The 18,987-nt window shown below is 35.0% G+C and overlaps 1 protein-coding gene across 4 annotated transcripts in view; it reads left to right on the top strand.

Moving 5' to 3' along the window:
- Positions 1-17,397, top strand: part of LOC128680260 (uncharacterized protein) — a 533,151-nt gene extending 515,754 nt beyond the window's left edge. For all 4 annotated transcript variants that reach the window (XM_053763301.2, XM_053763302.2, XM_053763303.2 and 1 more), the window contains 4 exons: positions 10,175-10,320; positions 11,610-11,710; positions 12,698-12,802; positions 12,993-17,397. In XM_053763301.2, the coding sequence (XP_053619276.1) occupies positions 10,175-10,320; positions 11,610-11,710; positions 12,698-12,802; positions 12,993-15,506 (2,866 nt within the window). In that variant the 3' untranslated portion in view covers positions 15,507-17,397. The remainder of the gene's footprint in view (positions 1-10,174; positions 10,321-11,609; positions 11,711-12,697; positions 12,803-12,992) is intronic.
- Positions 17,398-18,987: the final 1,590 nt, after the last annotated feature.

The following is an 18,987-nucleotide window of genomic DNA, read 5'->3' as shown; positions in this document are numbered from 1 at the left end:
TTTCAAATGAACGGATTGTCGGTCTGACAGACCGGTAGTTTTTATAAGAAGGGTTACTTTCTCTTGTGTAAGTTAACCCTCTTTTTGCCAAGGGCGGGCCGAAGTTGCCCGGGATGATTGGAATTATAAAAAAAACTAATCTGTCAAACGTTGAAATAGGTTTGGAATTGTTGGTATTTTTGACTGAAATTGTGTCTAGTTATGTGTTTATTTTTATCGAGTGTGTTTTTGCTAACTCTGGTGTCTGATTTTATTCCTATTGCCATCTAGTGACAAGTAGTATACAGTTGAGTGAACTAAATAGGCAACCGGTGTGCAGGTTTCCTCACCATGATTTTCTGTCATCACCACAAGTCTCTAAATACTTACTATACACGAATCATATTAATATACAGACTCATGGCAGGAGATTTTAACCTGCAACCTTTGGACCACAGCCGTCTTAAACACTAGACTACCGACGTAAATATATATGTTATTTAACGAAGGAGATTTTCGGTCCCATATTTTAATTTTCCCAACAGACATTTAAATAACTTAAACTTTATGTTTAACATAAAGTTTAATTATTTAAATTTAACATAAAGGAAAATTACATTTAAATAACTTTAACATAAAGTTTAAGTTATTTAAATGTCTGTTGGTGATTTGTCTACTAAAGGTGATGGTGGTGCCATCTGCATTGAGCTTAGCGTTATATATTCCTATTATATGTATAGAATGATATAGAATTTTCTTGTCGAATAAACTCGCATACTTACAACTTTCTATGAAGTTGTTTCTATGAAGGTGTTTTGTTTTCAGGGTGAACCCTGCCCGTTCCGTTCTTTGCACTCATGTAAAAAGAATCTTAACCATTCCCCTAATCTCCATAAAATAAGAAAAGGCATTTAAGTACGGCTGAAATTAAACGGCTCGGAAGGAATCGAAGCCAAGTATTTAGGTTTACAGTTCTACTGGCCATTGCGGTTTACGGTTGTCATTCATTGCGGAGGAGCGGCCATTTTGAAATCAAAATCAAAATCAAAATCAAATCATTTATTCAGAAATTAGGCCTTCACAGGCACTTTTTCACGTCATAATCTAAATTAAATGATGTTTACCAAAGCTACAAACTACTAGCATTTCGGAACGACCACTGCTGAGAAGAAATGCCGAAAGAAACTCATTCAAACAGTGTTGGTCCCTATTATGCCAGAAGGGCTTGCCATTTTTTGTATATAAATTCATGTATAATTTTTTATCAGCAATATAACATTAAGTACATAATAAAGTACATGGTCAAAAGGTATACTGAAACATATTATGATTGTGATCAAGTGCTGATGAAAGGAAAATATATATATACTTATACATATACGTATAATTAACCAAACAAAAAAAAAACTTTTAATAAAAGATCGAGCTGACCAGTTCCCCCGGCAGCACCCGTTCACGAGTTGACGCGTGAGTCAGCCATCGCGAAGCTCAACCACAATAGAGGGAACCTCCCGACCCGATCCACGACGCCGCCACCGGTTTGACCATTTGAATGTGCATGACATACTCGATCTCCATAATCTAACATAATAGATACCTATGTTACTTTCAGACACTTGGAGATCACAAATCACGTATATGTTTTACAATAAATGTCAAAATATATGTAATAAACATGTCAAGAAAATATATAAATAATAATAAAAAAATTAAAATCAAGTGTGAGAGGTGGAAGTTTTAGGAAGGGTCCAAGGTTTTTTATCATTTAAATAGTCGCTAATCGTGTAATAAGCATTAGCCATTAAAGCATTTTTAATATATGATTTAAATTTTGGCATTGGCAAGTTAATAGCCTCTACAGGGAGTTTATTGAACAATTTAACACTTTGACCCACGAAAGACCGCCTAACCTTTTTAAGTCGGAATCTGTTCATACAAAGTTTATGCCTATTACGAGTGACTACACTGTTAACATCGCTCAATGTTTTATACAGGTGTAAGTTAGATTTAACAAAAATAAGTACGTCGAAGATGTACTGAGATGCAACAGTCATAATATTTATCGATTTGAATAATTCTCGCAAGGAATCCCGAGGCTTAAGTCCATAAATAAAACGAATTGCTCGTTTCTGTAAAACAAAAATTTTTCCTATGTCAGCTGCATTACCCCATAACAATAATCCGTAGGACATTATGCTATGAAAGTAGCTGTAATACACGAGCCTAGCTGTTTCGATGTTTGTACACTGTCTGATCCTTCTCACTGCAAAAGCTGCCGAACTAAGTTTTTTGGCCGTGATTTCAATATGTTTATCCCACTTAAACTTACTATCCACAGTAATGCCCAAGAACTTGGCACTGTGTACCCATTCTAATACTTTACCATTAACTACTAAAGGAATATCAAGTTGGGGTGCGTTTGAAAGAGAGAACTTAATACACTTGGTCTTGTCTGTGTTTAAAGCCAGGTTATTAGTTGTAAACCATTCAAGCACAAGTGACATAATGTTGCTTACATTGTTATAATTTCTACTTTTTCTATCAACTTTAAACAGTAGTGACGTGTCGTCAGCAAATAAAATTACATCACACAATTGTTGGGCAAGACAAGGAAGATCATTTATATAAACTAGAAATAGAAAAGGACTAAGATATTATCTTTATGTTTGGCCTCAGCATTCAGTCAGCAGATCCACTTACATGTAAATAAGTGATAAGTGACTATTGAACTGAAACCGCTAAATGGTATGTAAAGCAATTTAACTATATTATTTATGAAGAAAAAGGACGATGAGGCACTATGAGCAGGTCATCAACTTCACTTTCAGGTTGGTAAGCAAAGTGAGAACTCAAATTAATGCCGCCAGTGTAATAAGTGGTTATTGTTATTTAGCAAATCTGAGTTGGGTATGAGGGTAATAATAACAAGTAGTAACTACTGTAATTGGCGTGGGAAGGATATTATTGTAGTATAAAGATACTAAAAGCAATACTTATCTGGTTTATGTAGGTTCCTTGAATAAATGATTTAAATTTCGCCGTTGAACCGGCCGGCGTCGATCTGTCACTTTATTATCACAGCTGATACACAAACTTTTGAGTTTATACAGGACACAATATATGCTTCCACTTGATTTTAGGCTATTCTATTAATTTACGTAAAGATATCTTGAGTTATTATATTTTTTATGATTATTAATTACTTTGACGTGTTGACACATCAGTGTTGCCCCGTAAATAGTGTGTAAATGATATAAAATGGCGTCCGTTTGAAGCCACGACCGCTTGGTATTCGGTAACGTTCTTACAAGTACATATACATATATTAACGGAACATAACAATTTTTTATTTATTTAATGTTGCTGACGTTTTAGCGACCTTGTAGTCCCTAAAGTTTACAAATCGAATGTGCACAACACATTAGCGTGGCTGTCACATTTTGATATTTTTCTCATATCATTTGTGTACTAAAAAGGATGGAAAAATTTATTCTTTACTAGCTGCGCCCCGGGCTTCGATCCCGTGAGAATTTCGAGATAAAAAGTAGTGTGCTATTTCATGATATAATCTACCCGTGTACCAACTTTCAGAACAATCCGTCCAGTAGATTTTGCGTGAAAGAGTAACAAACATACATACATCATCACGAACTTTCGCATTTATAATATTAGCAATATAATGGTGAAAGAGCTTGATAATGATCTAAACTTTATGTTCAAATGTTTGTGACAGATTCAAATCTTCTGACAACAGTACAATCTTAGGCAAGTCCTCTTCCTTTAATTATCTTGCTGATTGCTCAAAATCTTACAATTACCATAATTTAACGTTACGATTTCGTGGGATACCGAAGTTTTTAATAAAATACGTGACTTTGGCTCGCAGCTAAGTCTTTTTCAAGTTAAACTGTGGTTAGTTATGCTAATCTGGAATCCACGATTCACGATTTCGTGTTAATTCGTCGCATAATTTTGTAACAAGATACTTTTGTAACGACATGATGCCATTTTTCTTATGAAACGGGTACGGTACAAATTGTCGAGAGTACGGAAATAAATGTTCATTGCGACACACGTTTTGTTTTAAAGTACAGTCAACACATCAAGGGTTCCCTATTTTTATGCATACAATTTTATGTCATAATTTAACATGGCATACTTTTACTTGTCATAGTAATAGTTACGCACAATATTAATTTGGCATAAAGGCACCATTTTTTTATGCATACTTACCATAAGCATAACAATTTTTAAACATAATATTCTAAAGCATATTGGCGGTTTATGAGTGGCTCAAGGGCCACCCCGCATACAAAAATTTCAATTATGCCACAATTTAAGCACACGTCAAAATTAACACGAAGGCTTAAAAAAGATAGATTAAATACATATTGTTAAATTTGTATCACGTAGGAGTGATCTAATAACGCCTGTACGTATTTTTCAAATAAATCATTTAAAAATTATCGCTTCAAGTTAGCTCAAAAATTTTATAGACGAGGTTGTGTCTGCAAAAACAATTGTATCTTTTCCTCAGCTTTATCTTCGTACGAACATTGATTTATAATTAACATAAAAAAAAATTAACAATATAAATAACAGTTTGAGTCGTATCGTAAGTTATTTAAGTGATTAAAATAAATACTTATTAGTTTAGTCATTGTTTTTTAACGAAAATAAATGTTATTAAATATTGATTTATAATTAAATGTTGGAAGCGGTAGTGATGTAATGTTTAAGACTGTGGATCGAAAGGTCTCAGGTTCGCATCCTACTCGTGCCATATGAGTTTGTATATCAATCTGACTCATATATAGATTTAGTAGTTTTCATAGACCACCACTTGCTTCCAGCGAAGGAAAACATCGTGAGGAAACCTGCATACTGGTTGATAGTTTAGTTCCCTAGTGTGTATGCGACTACCTGCCGCAAGATGGCGGTAAGTAGTCGTAAAAGTCATGTCAGATACCTTGAGGCGACATATGACACACTCGATATGATGATAGCCATGTCACTAACGATACTGACTAACAAATATTATAAATTAACTTGAGCTTGGAACATGACATTTATACCTAATATCTCAAGAACTATTGACACAAAAACATGTCTATCCCCAATTCACTCGATAAGAAACCGACAGAAGATGTTAAAAAAAATATATATATAAGGACAAATCACACAGATTGAGTTAGCCCCAAAGCAAGTTCAAAACTCGTGTTATGGGGTACTAACTCAACGATACTATATTCTATAACATATACATAATACAGATGAACGTCCAAGACCCGGGCCAATCTGAAAAATAGCATTTTCCATGTTGACCCGACCGGGGATCGAACCCCGACCTCCAGTGTAGGAGTCACGCCACTTTAGGCCACGGAGGTTGTCAAATGTTGAAAGTCAATGAGTGTAATTTTTTGTATTTTACTATTGAAAAGCCATTGTGACACGATCGTAATGTTAGCAGAATCGAGACCCGCGAATTTTTAAAATTTATGAACTTATTTCAAAAGTTCGTAACTTGATATTTTTATACTTTACGTCATGGTTTGTACTTGTAATTCTTTCGACGGCTGTACATTATATCGGGACAGTTCGCTGAAGAATGGCGGATTCGACATACATTGCTGGGTTTTCATTGCGCTAAATAAAAGCTCTCGAATAAACTACTCAATGTTTAGTTCGGCGATAGTGTGTTGGAATCAGGTTACGATTTTCTGTTGTGATGTTGAATTTTGTATAACGCCATCTATCCAATGGTTTGTGAAATATTATTTGCATGATTATCGCTAAAATGAAGCTCGGATATTATTTTTCTAAAGAAGATATATATTTTTTTATATTATAAAAGGAAATCACTCACTCGTACATGCCATACACATTTTGTATGCGTTGTGCGTTTACTATTTACATCTCACTATCGAGTTGATTCACAGTGAGACGCAACTAACCAATCACAGTGCGGCATTTGGACGCAACGACAACCACGCTGGAATCTGATTGGTTCGCTGCGTCTCACTGCGAATCGACTCGACAGTGAGAAGTGTAATGCAAAGCCGTACTTCGCCCTCTGTTCAGTCAAGTCGCAAAACAATAAATAAAGGAAACTCGTTCAACACCCGTCAGTTAAACCATTAAAATCCGTCCCCTTACGCCTAAGAGATTTTCACATCTGTGCACAATAAAAACGTAAAGGAAATTTTGTAACGTATGGAGTAGACATTTTATTTTCTTCTTGATATTACAAAAATAAAAGAAAAACCTGGTGAAGAATATTTTGTGTACGTGTAAAACCATTATATACTTCCAATAGAACCGCTCCATTTCCTCTCGTGTACGTTAAGACGTGTATGTATGTTGACAGCTGATATATAAATAAACAATAGCATTTCTAAAGAGGGTTGACGTTAGGCTTGTCGTACAACCACGGCCGAACCTTCAAAAGCTTTTAAACACTTTCGTTTTTTAACGCCCTCCCGATGCGGAATGTAATCTTTCATAGTCGTATTTCTCATGGCTGAGGGTCGTGGTCATTACGTGAATTTAAACACACATAACGACTCTCTTGGCATTATTAATGGAGTGGTTTGCCATTGCCTTCTCCATTTCACATACAAGTTAATAATCAACCGGTGTGCAGGTTTCCTCGCGAATCACGACGTTTTCTTTCACTGGAGTAGCAGAATGTTTTTATTTATTCAAACTCTTCATTAGACTAAATTACAAAAATTATATATACTCGTATATATATATATATATATATATATATATATATATAGGTATTATCTAGCAGTCAACCATTAGACCAAACAAAGATAGGATGGTGGTGCCATAAAGTAGAAAAAGCAGTAAAAAGAAAAAAAAAAGGGAAATTCCATGATATAGAATATTTTATTATTTTATTTCCAATACATTTATCTCAATGTAAGATCCAAGATTTCCGCTTCTGTTCCCGTAAATAAAACAGAAACAATATATTTTCCGGTGTCACTGTAGATCCGTATGGTACGTTTTAACCCCCGAAACCCTAAACATTAATACGAGCCTGTCAAAATGTTAATACAGAATATTAATCCTGGTAGCTGTCACAATGTGAATTATTTTCATTTTTATTAAATCATTTTACATATACGCCAGCGAGCAGTAGAAGTATTATATAACTTTTGCCCGCGGCTTCATCCGCGTGAATATACCATTTTAATATTTTAATATGTTCATTTCCTTATTTCAGACTACATGTATGCAAAATTTTAAAGACTGGAAAGAAATCAATTGGAGCAGATAAGTCATGAAAAGGTCACAAACAATAAACAAACCAACAAACAAGCTCGTCACATTTATATTACTAGCTGCGCTTCGGGACTTTGCTCCCTATGTGTTATTACAGGTTATATTCTACCCTTGTACCAAATTTCATAACAATCCCCCCAATAGATTTTGCGTAAAAGAGTCACAAACATACACACCATACATCCTCACAAACTTACGCATTTATAATATTTGTAAGATACTTAGGATTTAGGAGAAGATAAGGATTTTGTTTGTTACCTCTTCACGCTCTATCTACTCAATCAATCTTCTTGAAACTTTGCATACATGTAGTTTGTAGTGTGGTGAAGGATATAGGGTACATTTCATTCCGGGAAAACAACTGTTACCGTGAAAAATGCTACACGGGTGAAACCGCGGGTAAAGCTAGTGGCTCTCAATCTATCCACAAGAACAAATAAACCTTAGTCATTATTATGGATAACATTTGATTTACATATGCATACTATTGCATGCACAATTCAAACTAAAATATTGACTAAAGTTATATCAAATAAAAGGTGCAACATTTTGCATTTAATAATTGACAGCAAACTCGAGTTTCAACGAGTTTTAGCACAAAGGGAAATTCTCGTCACAAATGTCGAAAATTAAATGGAAATTCATTAATTGGAAATAATCATCCAACTGATCCATTAACCTGGTATAAAAAAAAAAGATATTTTAAAATTATTTTTTACATTTTATTTAAAATTACGAAAAAAAAAACACAAAAATGTTCAAAGAAGTGCCATCTAGCGGCGAGCGGTAGTAATTACAAGTTGTTCGTAATTTTATTATATATTCTGTTATTGCAACATATGAAAAAAAAAATATATTCTTCCGTGGAACATAAAAAGTAATTCACGTTACATACTACCTATTAACTAAAAACTAAGATAATTGACGTAAGCGATATTCATATATGATTAGTGGCGCCATCTGTGATCGAGTAGTGAAAGCTCGTAGGAAATAAATATTTTACTTGCTCTTAATATTTATTTTTCTTTGATCTACACAGTAACCAATTAGTTGCTATAAAATAGAATGGGTGCTTGTTAAAACTGGCCACAGTTGTGGTTTATTTTGCAAAAGGATCATTAAAATGCGGTCTGGGTACTGAAATAAAGCGGCCGAATAGAAGAGTATGGCGTATTGCCAATTTTTGTCATTTCCATACTAGACTGGCAACATTGCCGGCCTCCGCTATCTCACCATTTCTATTAAATGAGAGGTCAACGTATTTCGGCTGTATTAGGGTTACCATCATTAGGAAAATACGGGGAAAATGACACACAGCTTGAAAAAATTTATTGGTCATTATTTTAATCTTAATACGCTTATAGCTTGGCTCTTTTCCTTGGTTCCTTTGAACTAGGTTAATTACTTAATGTAATGTAAAAAAAAATATGTTGTGAAACATCACTAGAGTTTGCTGGTGAGACTATTCAAGAAAATTAATTAATTGAAAAATCGCGAAAATAATATAACTATTTTCTCATGGCAACCCACCCTAACGGGTCATCGACATCGAAGAAAAACTGAATGATAAAAATCTCCTCGGATTTAAAATTTATCGCCTTAACAAGCATGACGCGCGGCCTCGCTCGTTTGGGAAGATTAACGACGTGCGATTGATATCGCGGATTGGCACTGATCGGGTCGTCTGATTTTATTGACCTTTTTGTACGTGCATCAGAAATCGACTGTATTCATTGATTACTTAGTAATGAAGAAAATGTTTCAGTACATTTCGACTTTTGCGTTTCGCTTGTGTCTATTCCAAGTTGTGTTGATGACTTTCAACCGTGTCAAACTCGCTGCTTCGAGGGAAGTTAAATCTTTTCTAAAATATAAAATTGAATCGAGATTTTCAATTCCGATGAAAAAACTAAAAATAGTCTTTTTCCATATATTTTGTGAAACTTTGACTTCCATATTTGACATTTGAAACTTCAAATGCCGAACACAACGATACAAGTCCGCTTATTTTTGAGTGATATATCACTGGCTATTTATGTTACAATACATTTGTTCTTTTTAACAATATTCAGTTCCATTTTTAAATTTCACTTTCCTTGATCCAATAGGGAAGCGATATTTTATGAATATTTTCTATCGATCGTGTTTTCCGACCGATGTGCATGGATTTTGCATCTCCCAAACACATAAACCAAACATGTACTTGAGTATGAGAGATAAATTAAACCAACTTTACTGTAATATTACTTGACCAACGAACGAGTGTATGACAGAACTTTCTAGAATGCGGTCACTGACAAATAACTAGATATCAGATTAGTTTCATGTGGTCCACGATCCATTTGCGGTTGTGGTGTCATCTAGTGAAATTATTATGTTCGCTTTATTTATAAAAAGATATTTTCTCGCAATGAAATGTGATAATGCATTTGCCAGAGTTACAAAAAACTAAAAAATAAACTTTTTAACTTTATGCTCGCTCCCTAGAGGTCGCTGTAACCTGCGGAAATGTTTTTATCCCGTTATTCCCACGGGAGCATAGCCCCGGGGCGCAGCTAATTTTATATAACATACTATATAATGTATACCACCATACTATATAATGTATCAACCAATTAGTTTTAATACAACTAAAAGACCCACATTTGTCAATTGACGTGTTTGAAGAAAAGGCTGCGGAGAAGTTTGTTGCGTCGCTATTTTTTCACCGGCGCTAGTCTAAGGCCGGATTGCACCAGCCAAATTTAACATTGAATTTAACCTGCGCACCGCTGACGTTTAGACATACTTTGTGTTTTACTGCGCACGTTGAAATCAAGCCATATATATCAACTTTTGACATCAATTCGTGACATATCGTCAATTTGAATAAAGAATTTGAATTTTGTATCTTTTCCCACAGACCACCACAACACCACGGCGCGTCCCTACTGGCGGGAGTGGGGGGAGGGGCTGTGCCCTCATACGCTCCCCCCGGCCGCGCCTTCTTCACCCCCCCTCTACCACCGGAGTACAGAAACCCATTCGCTGACAAGCCTACACTTAGAGGTGAGAAAATATTAATTCTGTACTACTGAGAAAGTGAGCAGGCATGCTGCGCACCTGATAGAAAGTGGTCACCGCAGCGTATATGCCTACAACACGCGCATTGTCGATACAACAAACTCAGAGTACTTACGCGGTAGGAATTATTGGGTGAATCTTCTTTGAGTGGAAAACGTCCATAGCTATATAATAAGAATTTTGGTGTTTTTAGAGGTGTGTATCCCCCCCCTAGAATAGGACTAAACCACACCATTGACGCGATTCTAAAAACATAAAAACAAACTTTTTCTATGACCAACGATGTCATAACTACTTTCTTTAGTCCACCTCTCTTTCCCGTCTACTTCTTCAGCCGTTAAGCGTCGGAGTCCAGGTCCGCTTTGCTACTTTTGCGTCTCCCCTTCGCGCGGTCGTCGGCACCCCTAGTTGACAGACCACCTTCATATTTAGCACACTTCAACAATCCCTATACCGATGAAAACAAACCTAAGGGACTAAGGATTTGCAGAACACTAAACTTGTTAAATTAACTTCTTCCAACAATACCTACTACCTACTGACCTTCGACTTTGCATCTATATTCAAATTAAAGTTGTCTTTAGGGACTCATAGAACCTTTTTTTATGCAAAAAAAGGTACGAAACGCAAAATCTTTCACCTTTCTTACAATAAATATTTTTTTATTTCATATTTTATGGCTTTTGTCTCTTTGTGCCTCTTTCCTCTCCATTTTGAATGTTATATACATTCAAAAATAAATAAATATATAAGGACAAATCACACAGAATGTTAATGTTTCAAACAGATAAATGCACGCACTCAATATTCCTTTCGCTATAACTTTTGAACGGCTGAACCGATTTTGATCAAACATATCTATGAACCACCGCATAAAAATTAGGCATCAAATAAGTAAACCGCATCCAAATCGGTTCACCCGTTGATACGCTACGGTGCCACGTACACATACAGACGCACTTAGCGGTCAAACTTATAATACCGCTCTTTTTGCGTCGGGGCTTAAAAAGAAATAAGAATAGAAGAAAGAGATATGATCTTCCGTCCCTTTCATACAGACGTGTAAATAATGAAGGATCTTTACGTTTACGTTTTAATCCACACGTTTCACCCGATTGGGTTTTTTTGTTTATATTTCTATTTAGCATTTTAAGTAAGTGCTTTGTTTTTGTCGTTGTCATGTGACAAGATAACGAAAAAACCAAATCGCTAATCGTTTTTTTTTAACTTGTTGTTCTTCCATTATATCTAACTAATACCTACATAATTTCCAGGCACAAACACGGATGGCAATAACTACCTCAACCGGCGACCCATCCCGCCGCCGTCCCTCGGCCCGGGCCACGAGAGGATCCCGATTCGACCTCCTGGACAGGTACTAAATAATATTTATGTTAGAAAACCACTTAAATCATATTTACAAATGCAAAAGATTGAATGTTTCAAATTATGCAAAATTTCCTGGACGTATTTTGATGGAATTTGATTCAAGGGTAGAATATTATCTGCATTATTTTTATTATATGCGTCTACATATTTTTTTTGTCACAAAATATGGAAACGACAAAAATTTTTTTTTTCAAAATCTGTAAAGTCAGTAACATATACAATGTTATCCTATCTGGCTATATAAATCACAAGCTGCGTCCTGGGGCTTCACTCCCGTGGGAATTTGGGGATAAAAAATACCCTATGTGATATCCTATGTCATATTCCAGGTTATATTCTACCCGTGGTGGATTTTGTGTAAAGAGTAACAAACATACATCCTCACAAACTTACGCATTAATAATAAATAAATAAATAAATATATTGGGACAAATCACACAGATTGAGCTAGTCCCAAAGTAAGTTCGAGACTTGTGTTATGGGATACTAACTCAACGATACTATATTTTATAACAACTACATATATAGATAAACATCCAAGACCCGGGCCAATCAGAAAAAGATCATTTTCCATCATGACCCGACCGGGGATCGAACCCGGGACCTCTCGGTTCAGTGGCACTGACACACAAGAACCTTACCACTGCGCCACCGAGGTTGTCAATAATATGATGTATAACTATATTAGTTGTAGTTCGTGTATTGAGTGACTAATCAATATATATACAGTCTAAATTAGATATGAAGTTATAAATCTGTTACTCCTCTCTTCAAATGTCGAACCCATTTCGTAACGCATTTGTTATTCCTTACACCATTATTCAAAAATGTATCATATTTACTGAGAATAAAGCATGTTATCGACTTCCCCCATGCCCGTTCAATATGTAAAAATATTCGGCAAGCTGTGCCCTCGACGCAAAGTCGTCCTAATCGAAACACTTGAAACACCGAAAATTCCCAATAATTTCAGGAGACGTCCTCACCTCAAGTGCCGGCGCCGCCCCCCGCACCACCGCTGCCCCCCGCAGGCATCGAGCCACAGAAGAAAAAAGCACTCAACACCCCAAGTCACAAGGTAAATATTCACTTGGCAAACTCACAATTGGCAAATAACTCGGTAGTCAACTCAAATTATGTGTCGGAAACTTTTTAAGAAGTCTTATTGTGTAATTAGAAATGTTTGTCGTTGCCAAATTTTGATATTATTGCGGGAATATCAAATTATCTCGATTGCTTTGGCTAATTGACGTAACTTTTTGTTTCAGCCTGAGGAATTGGACGATGTGAAGCACGGGACTGATCAAACGAACTTCACTGTACCACATTCGTTGAATATCCCGACTATATCGAGGATACTATCTGGTTCCAACGGCAGGAAAGAGGACATACCTGACGTGTTGCTTAGGACTGTCACAGCAAAGCCTCAGCACAATCAAGAAAGAACATCAAAAAGTGACATTTTTGTCACTAAAGACGTTGGGGTCACACTCAGTGACACGAGTAGAGATATTTCCACTGAAGGGTCAGTTTTAGCTGTGTTAGACCCTGAAATGAATAATTTAGATAGACCCCTTATAGTAGATCAAAATGGTGAAACGAATACGAGAAGAAATCTCCAATATTCTACTAATAAAGAAAATAAAAATGATAGCGGTAGAGATGACGGATACACGCCGGCGACCACAATCGGTTTCGAGTTACGAGACCCAGAAATGTCGACGGAGAGATATCACAATTTAGCGAACGTAAATTCTGATAAGAAGATCTTGAAACAGGATCCCAAGAATAACGGCCCTGTCCAGAGGCCCGGCGTTAGCTGGCCGTTCGCATGGAACGTTCACATTTATTTAGCAACAGTTATGTTCACAATTTTAGCAGTATATTCTATATTTAAGATATTTTTCTACAATAGGTTCACGCATCTGTTTACGCAGTACTATTTCATAATATTGCATTTGATCTTAGTGTCAGTATGCTTGATGAGGATCTTCTATATGTGTTACGATCCTTATAATATTAATAGCTCGTTGCCAATATTCTTCAATGAGATACTGCTTCATGTGCCAGACATTTTCTTAAGCATAGCGTTCGCTAGCACTACATTGTTCCTTCTAACCACTAGCATTAACTTTAAGAATACGTGTTGCTCCTTCTTGTTCCGTGCTAGAACAATCATAGTGGGAGGCATACTCCACATTTTATCGTGTTTAATGTTGCATATCTTTGAAAATAGTAATACAATTTATAGGACTCCCAACGGGGTCGAAAAAAGGGTATTAGGTCTAACTTGTCAAATAATATTTATCATGGCATGCCTAACTTTGGGGCTGTGCTACCTTTATGTATATAAAATGCTCAAGTCTGTTCTTAAGAAAAAGAGTCACACATATGTGAATGGCTTCCAGAATTTGTATCAAGCTATACAGATAAATTTGGCCACAGCGTTGCTGTTCATTTTAATGGCAATATTGCAAATATTCGGCATATTCGGTATAAACCAAGTGAACATGGCAAAATTAGATTGGTTGCAGTGGGGATACCAATCGGCGCTAAGGTTTATAGAGATCACGATTATAGCTCTGATATCATGGGTTATCAGTTTGAAGGTCAGCATTGTAGCTTCTTTGCAACAAGAAAAAGCTGACGGTAACAAATTGTCTGGTTTAGGTCTGTTCCCTTGTGCAGCTGGCTCTAGTAATGACCAATTCGAATCCGACTATCCAACGATATGCAGCACTAATACAAATCTTCACACATACACACACAGAACAGGAAAGCCTATTTATGAAAGCGCTGGTCACCATCCCGCAATGCCTGACCAATGCTGTGCCCCAATAGACCATCAGAGATTCCAACTGAATACACTGACTGGAAACTGTGACAATAATTCTGGCACCGAAAATTATTCTGCTCACAGTTCGATAGCAAATGCTGGTCACAGCAGTTCCACCACGGAATCTAGTAACGCCACATCCAGCCAAGGCGTGACCAATCATTTGATCAAACATCATCCAAACATGGTTGGATATAATGGTATAGAATCTGTTTCAGATGATCATTATTCCAATTGTGATCTAGCTATTCAGTCACTTCAGGGTGATGATCCGATGGATCACGAATATAATGTCATACAATATCCCAGTAACAGTGATTTTATAAGAGACATCAAGAACCAAAATTACAATGGTGGTTCTAACCGTAGTTCACATAATTTCAAACACATGTCGTACGACAGGGTATCTTCTAGAACAAATAGCAACCCACGAAAGAAGCATAGAGCAAAGAATAAAATACCACAAAATTGCATGACATTGGGTTACGATGGTTCAGTGGAACATCATTACCATCAGCCACATTTGCCTGATGAATATGGCAATTATAACACCGAAAATGCATCCTACCATGCTTCTGGTATCCAAACTTTGAATCCTAACAGAAGCTTCGGTCCTTGTCAGCAAGTGAGGAACTCACAGCGACGGAATTCCCCTTCTACTTCAATGGTCAATTCTAGTGGTAGTCAAAAACGCGGCAAAGGCAACGGATTCCCAGACCGGCCTAAGTCTACGGACTTGTACGGGTTTACTGAAGACCCTAATGATAGGAATTACCCTACAGCACTCGCCACGCCACAACCTGCTCCAAGGAACTGTGGCTACGAGGCGTCATATTCACAACCTCAGGACGAGGTGAACCCTGAAACAGATGGGAACAGTATGTTGGTTGCTCAAGATGGTTTTTTAAGATTTCGACCCTTAGAAGATGATCCCTCGCAGACTTGATTCACTATAACACTGTCACACGCGGCAGAAAACCTTAGCTTTTGATAATAAAGGCACGATTGCTATACGAGCAATTATTTTGGCCTTACAATACGTAACATGACTATGCTTTCGACGATGCACGTCTAATCATGTATATTGTAAAATGTATAGTTAGGAATAAACACGATATTTAAGAATATTATCATAACGACCTCGTGTACATAGCCACAGTTAGTTTTTAGTGTGTAAAAATAAGTGTCGCCGTCTTGTTATAACGCCATTTAATTTGAAAAGTAAATGAGACTAAATATTAACATTGATAAGCACTAAATGTCGTTTAAATAGCTTGTAACGATATCAAGTTATTGTAACAAAATATAGCTTTAGATCTGAGTCTGGAATTTTGCCAGATACATCTGGAGTTGCCAAAATCATGAAATAGAAGAATATAGTTATTGTAACATTGGACTGTTATCTTAATAAAATATGTATCGGACAAATGTAAAATATTAGGTTAAACGCAATTCCCATTTGTCATCATACTCATCATGTAAATGTTCATTTTGTGTATATTGACGACAAATTTTTACTGAGAAAAATATTTCAAATTCATCTATTATTATATAACAAAGGGATTGCAATTTCAAAATGGAAATAACAGTTTTAAATCTAAGCTTAACATGAAGTTGACGGTCTCATCATGAATATTGCCATTTATAATATAGATATAGTATCCACATCATGTTAAATATAAAATATTATTATTCAATATATTTAATATGTTAACGACTTAACTGTATGTGATATCTATATAATGATTTTGTTTGAAACAAATCTGTCCATATGTAATTTAAGGTAATATCAAATTTAAATAAGCATTGTTTCACTGAGCCTAATTTACTTTCAGATAAAAAATAACATACAAACGATTGAAGAATATAAAAAGAATATTTATTACTAATGTTGTGTTTATAGAAAGTTAATTTGTCTACAAGAAATCAACGAGTAATTTGTCATTTTAAACAATTTCATCTTAGGGATAACTTAAAGTAATTTTATTGCAACATATCTGTTGCAAACACTATTTGTTCGTGTCATACATTATTATAGAACTGATGTAGAATACTGCTTGAAGTCCTATACAGCGTTACCACTGTAATTAACTGTAATTTGTATGTTAACACAAAAATAATTTCGTTTAAAAGCATTTTCTGCCTAGTCAATATCATCATGACACAAAGCCATTTCTTTTTATACGATTCCATTATTTTTGAATAATAATTTGCACAGATAATGTTTAAGATACCAATGGTATGTCAGACGAATGTAAATTTTTTGATATTTCCAGATTTAAACTAAACTAAGATTGCCATTTACAAATGACCTATAATGAGTTTTGACATATGTTTTTCACACTTTATTCTAGAGATATCCAATTTTGATTATAGTAACTATCAAATCAACAGAATTATATAATTGTAAGTTAAGTTATATTTCATGTACAACATTGTTATATAAATCATAAGATAATAAATGTTGGCACTAAACAATAGATAGAAAATAAAAATAATTGTATAAAAGTTAGTGGAATAATAAGAATATTTATAATACAAAAATATACCGTAATTGTTCGGAAATTATGTGTGATTTCATTTTTGTGGCGTTGTTAAAGGAATCTGTCCTAAAAATGTAAATAAATTATTCCTCTATGTATGGATGCCACTTTTTTAAATTTATTTTTTAAACCTTTTAAGACTGTACATATTATGGGATACTGTTATGTACCCAGTTTAAAAGAACGTATGCGTTCAATTCGTTGTAAATTATAATTTTTTTTAATATTTCCAAGACTGTATGATTTAACAAATGAAATTGACACCTACATATAAATAAAAAAAACTGTATTAAATATGATGTTTCATTTAAATAATGCACCTTCGTCTTCGCCTGTATTTATCTTCATATTTGTCTGTGATTAAATCTTGCGAAAGGGCGTTTCAGGCTCACTAGCGCCACCACCACACTTTTACCGAGTCCTATTAATATAAGCGAAAATTACAAAATTAGTTCAAAGATGGAATGCAAGTCCAAACAGTCATCGAAAAGGTTTCTTCCTCAGTTGCTATTAGCTTGCACACATTAGTCGATAAAACAGTATTCGATTTTGTTTCTTATTCATTTCGCCAGATGTCGCTAGTGTGCCTATATTGTGTGACAGCCCGCGTAAACATTTTTGTCGGATTTTTGCCTTCGGTCGTAGTGGCAAGTGGTAACGTGAAGTGAAAAGTAAACCCTTAAAATTGAGTAATATCAGTGAGATATAATGGCGAGTAGTTGAATAATATCGTGATTATGTTATTGTAAAGGTTTGTTGATAAACAATTCGGTTAAGAAGTTATTAGTTAATGAAAATAACCTCCCTAATAGTTAATGAAAATAAAATCCCTAAATTAGGGAACTCCGTCTGGGTGATTGGAGGCAAGACATTTTATTTATTTATTCCATAAACAAGATATATCGTATCGGAAACTTAAAAAGTAATTTACAATATTATTATTATTATACTAAATATAATTTTAAAATGAATCGAAATAAAGTTAATAACAGTCACAATTTCTAATGCTACTGTACATTAATAATCAAAAAATATGATAATATATATTTTAATTTAAGTCAATATATGACTTAAATTAAAATATATATTATCATAATGTCAACATTAATTATTTAAGTCATAATTCCAGAACTTCATTTTTTTAATAATCATCAACAGAGTAAAAGGCTTTTTCCAAAAGATAAACTTTTAATATGCCGGAGTTGCCTCAGAGCAGAGATCATAAACACTTTTCCATCTTGAAGCAGTCTAAAGACACATTAGGGATTTATTATTCTACCTATAGATACCAATCTACCACCTAACTTCGCCGCCCAGAATCCATACGAATATTGTAAATGTGAAAGTTTGTCTGTTTCACTTTCACGGCTAAACCGTTGGACCGATTTTGATGAAATTTGGTATCGTTCAAACATAGGGGATTATGATATACCTGAACTCGGACAGGCGACGCGAATGCATAAACATTGCGTAGCGTATACGAGTGCTTTTATTTACCGCTTTGAAAAACCAGCAATGTGTGCCGAATGCCGACCTTAACTCGGCGTCTCAGCGTTTATGCTGATGACTAAAATAAAACTGAATGGAATAAAAATTGTTTCAAAAGTTTCGTTTTTTACGATGTTTGAGATATTTATATTTATTTTTTGAAATGAACGATCCAACTAACTTTAAATGTTCGTATATACAGCAGCATTGTTTGCAGCCAATAAATTATCACAATGATAATTCAATCAATTTTATGAAAAGTACATATACCATATTTTTTTTATTATGCCAAAAAAAAGGGGGCTATCAGTACCTATTACTCATAATACGTGCATAGTCAAAACATAAAAAAATCTAAATCCAAAATGTATCCTAAAAAATCTATACTAATTGGTT

The sequence above is a fragment of the Plodia interpunctella genome, chromosome 23 (assembly GCF_027563975.2).
Source record: "Plodia interpunctella isolate USDA-ARS_2022_Savannah chromosome 23, ilPloInte3.2, whole genome shotgun sequence".
Taxonomy (NCBI): domain Eukaryota; kingdom Metazoa; phylum Arthropoda; class Insecta; order Lepidoptera; family Pyralidae; genus Plodia; species Plodia interpunctella.
This window is presented reverse-complemented; position numbering and strand designations above follow the sequence as displayed.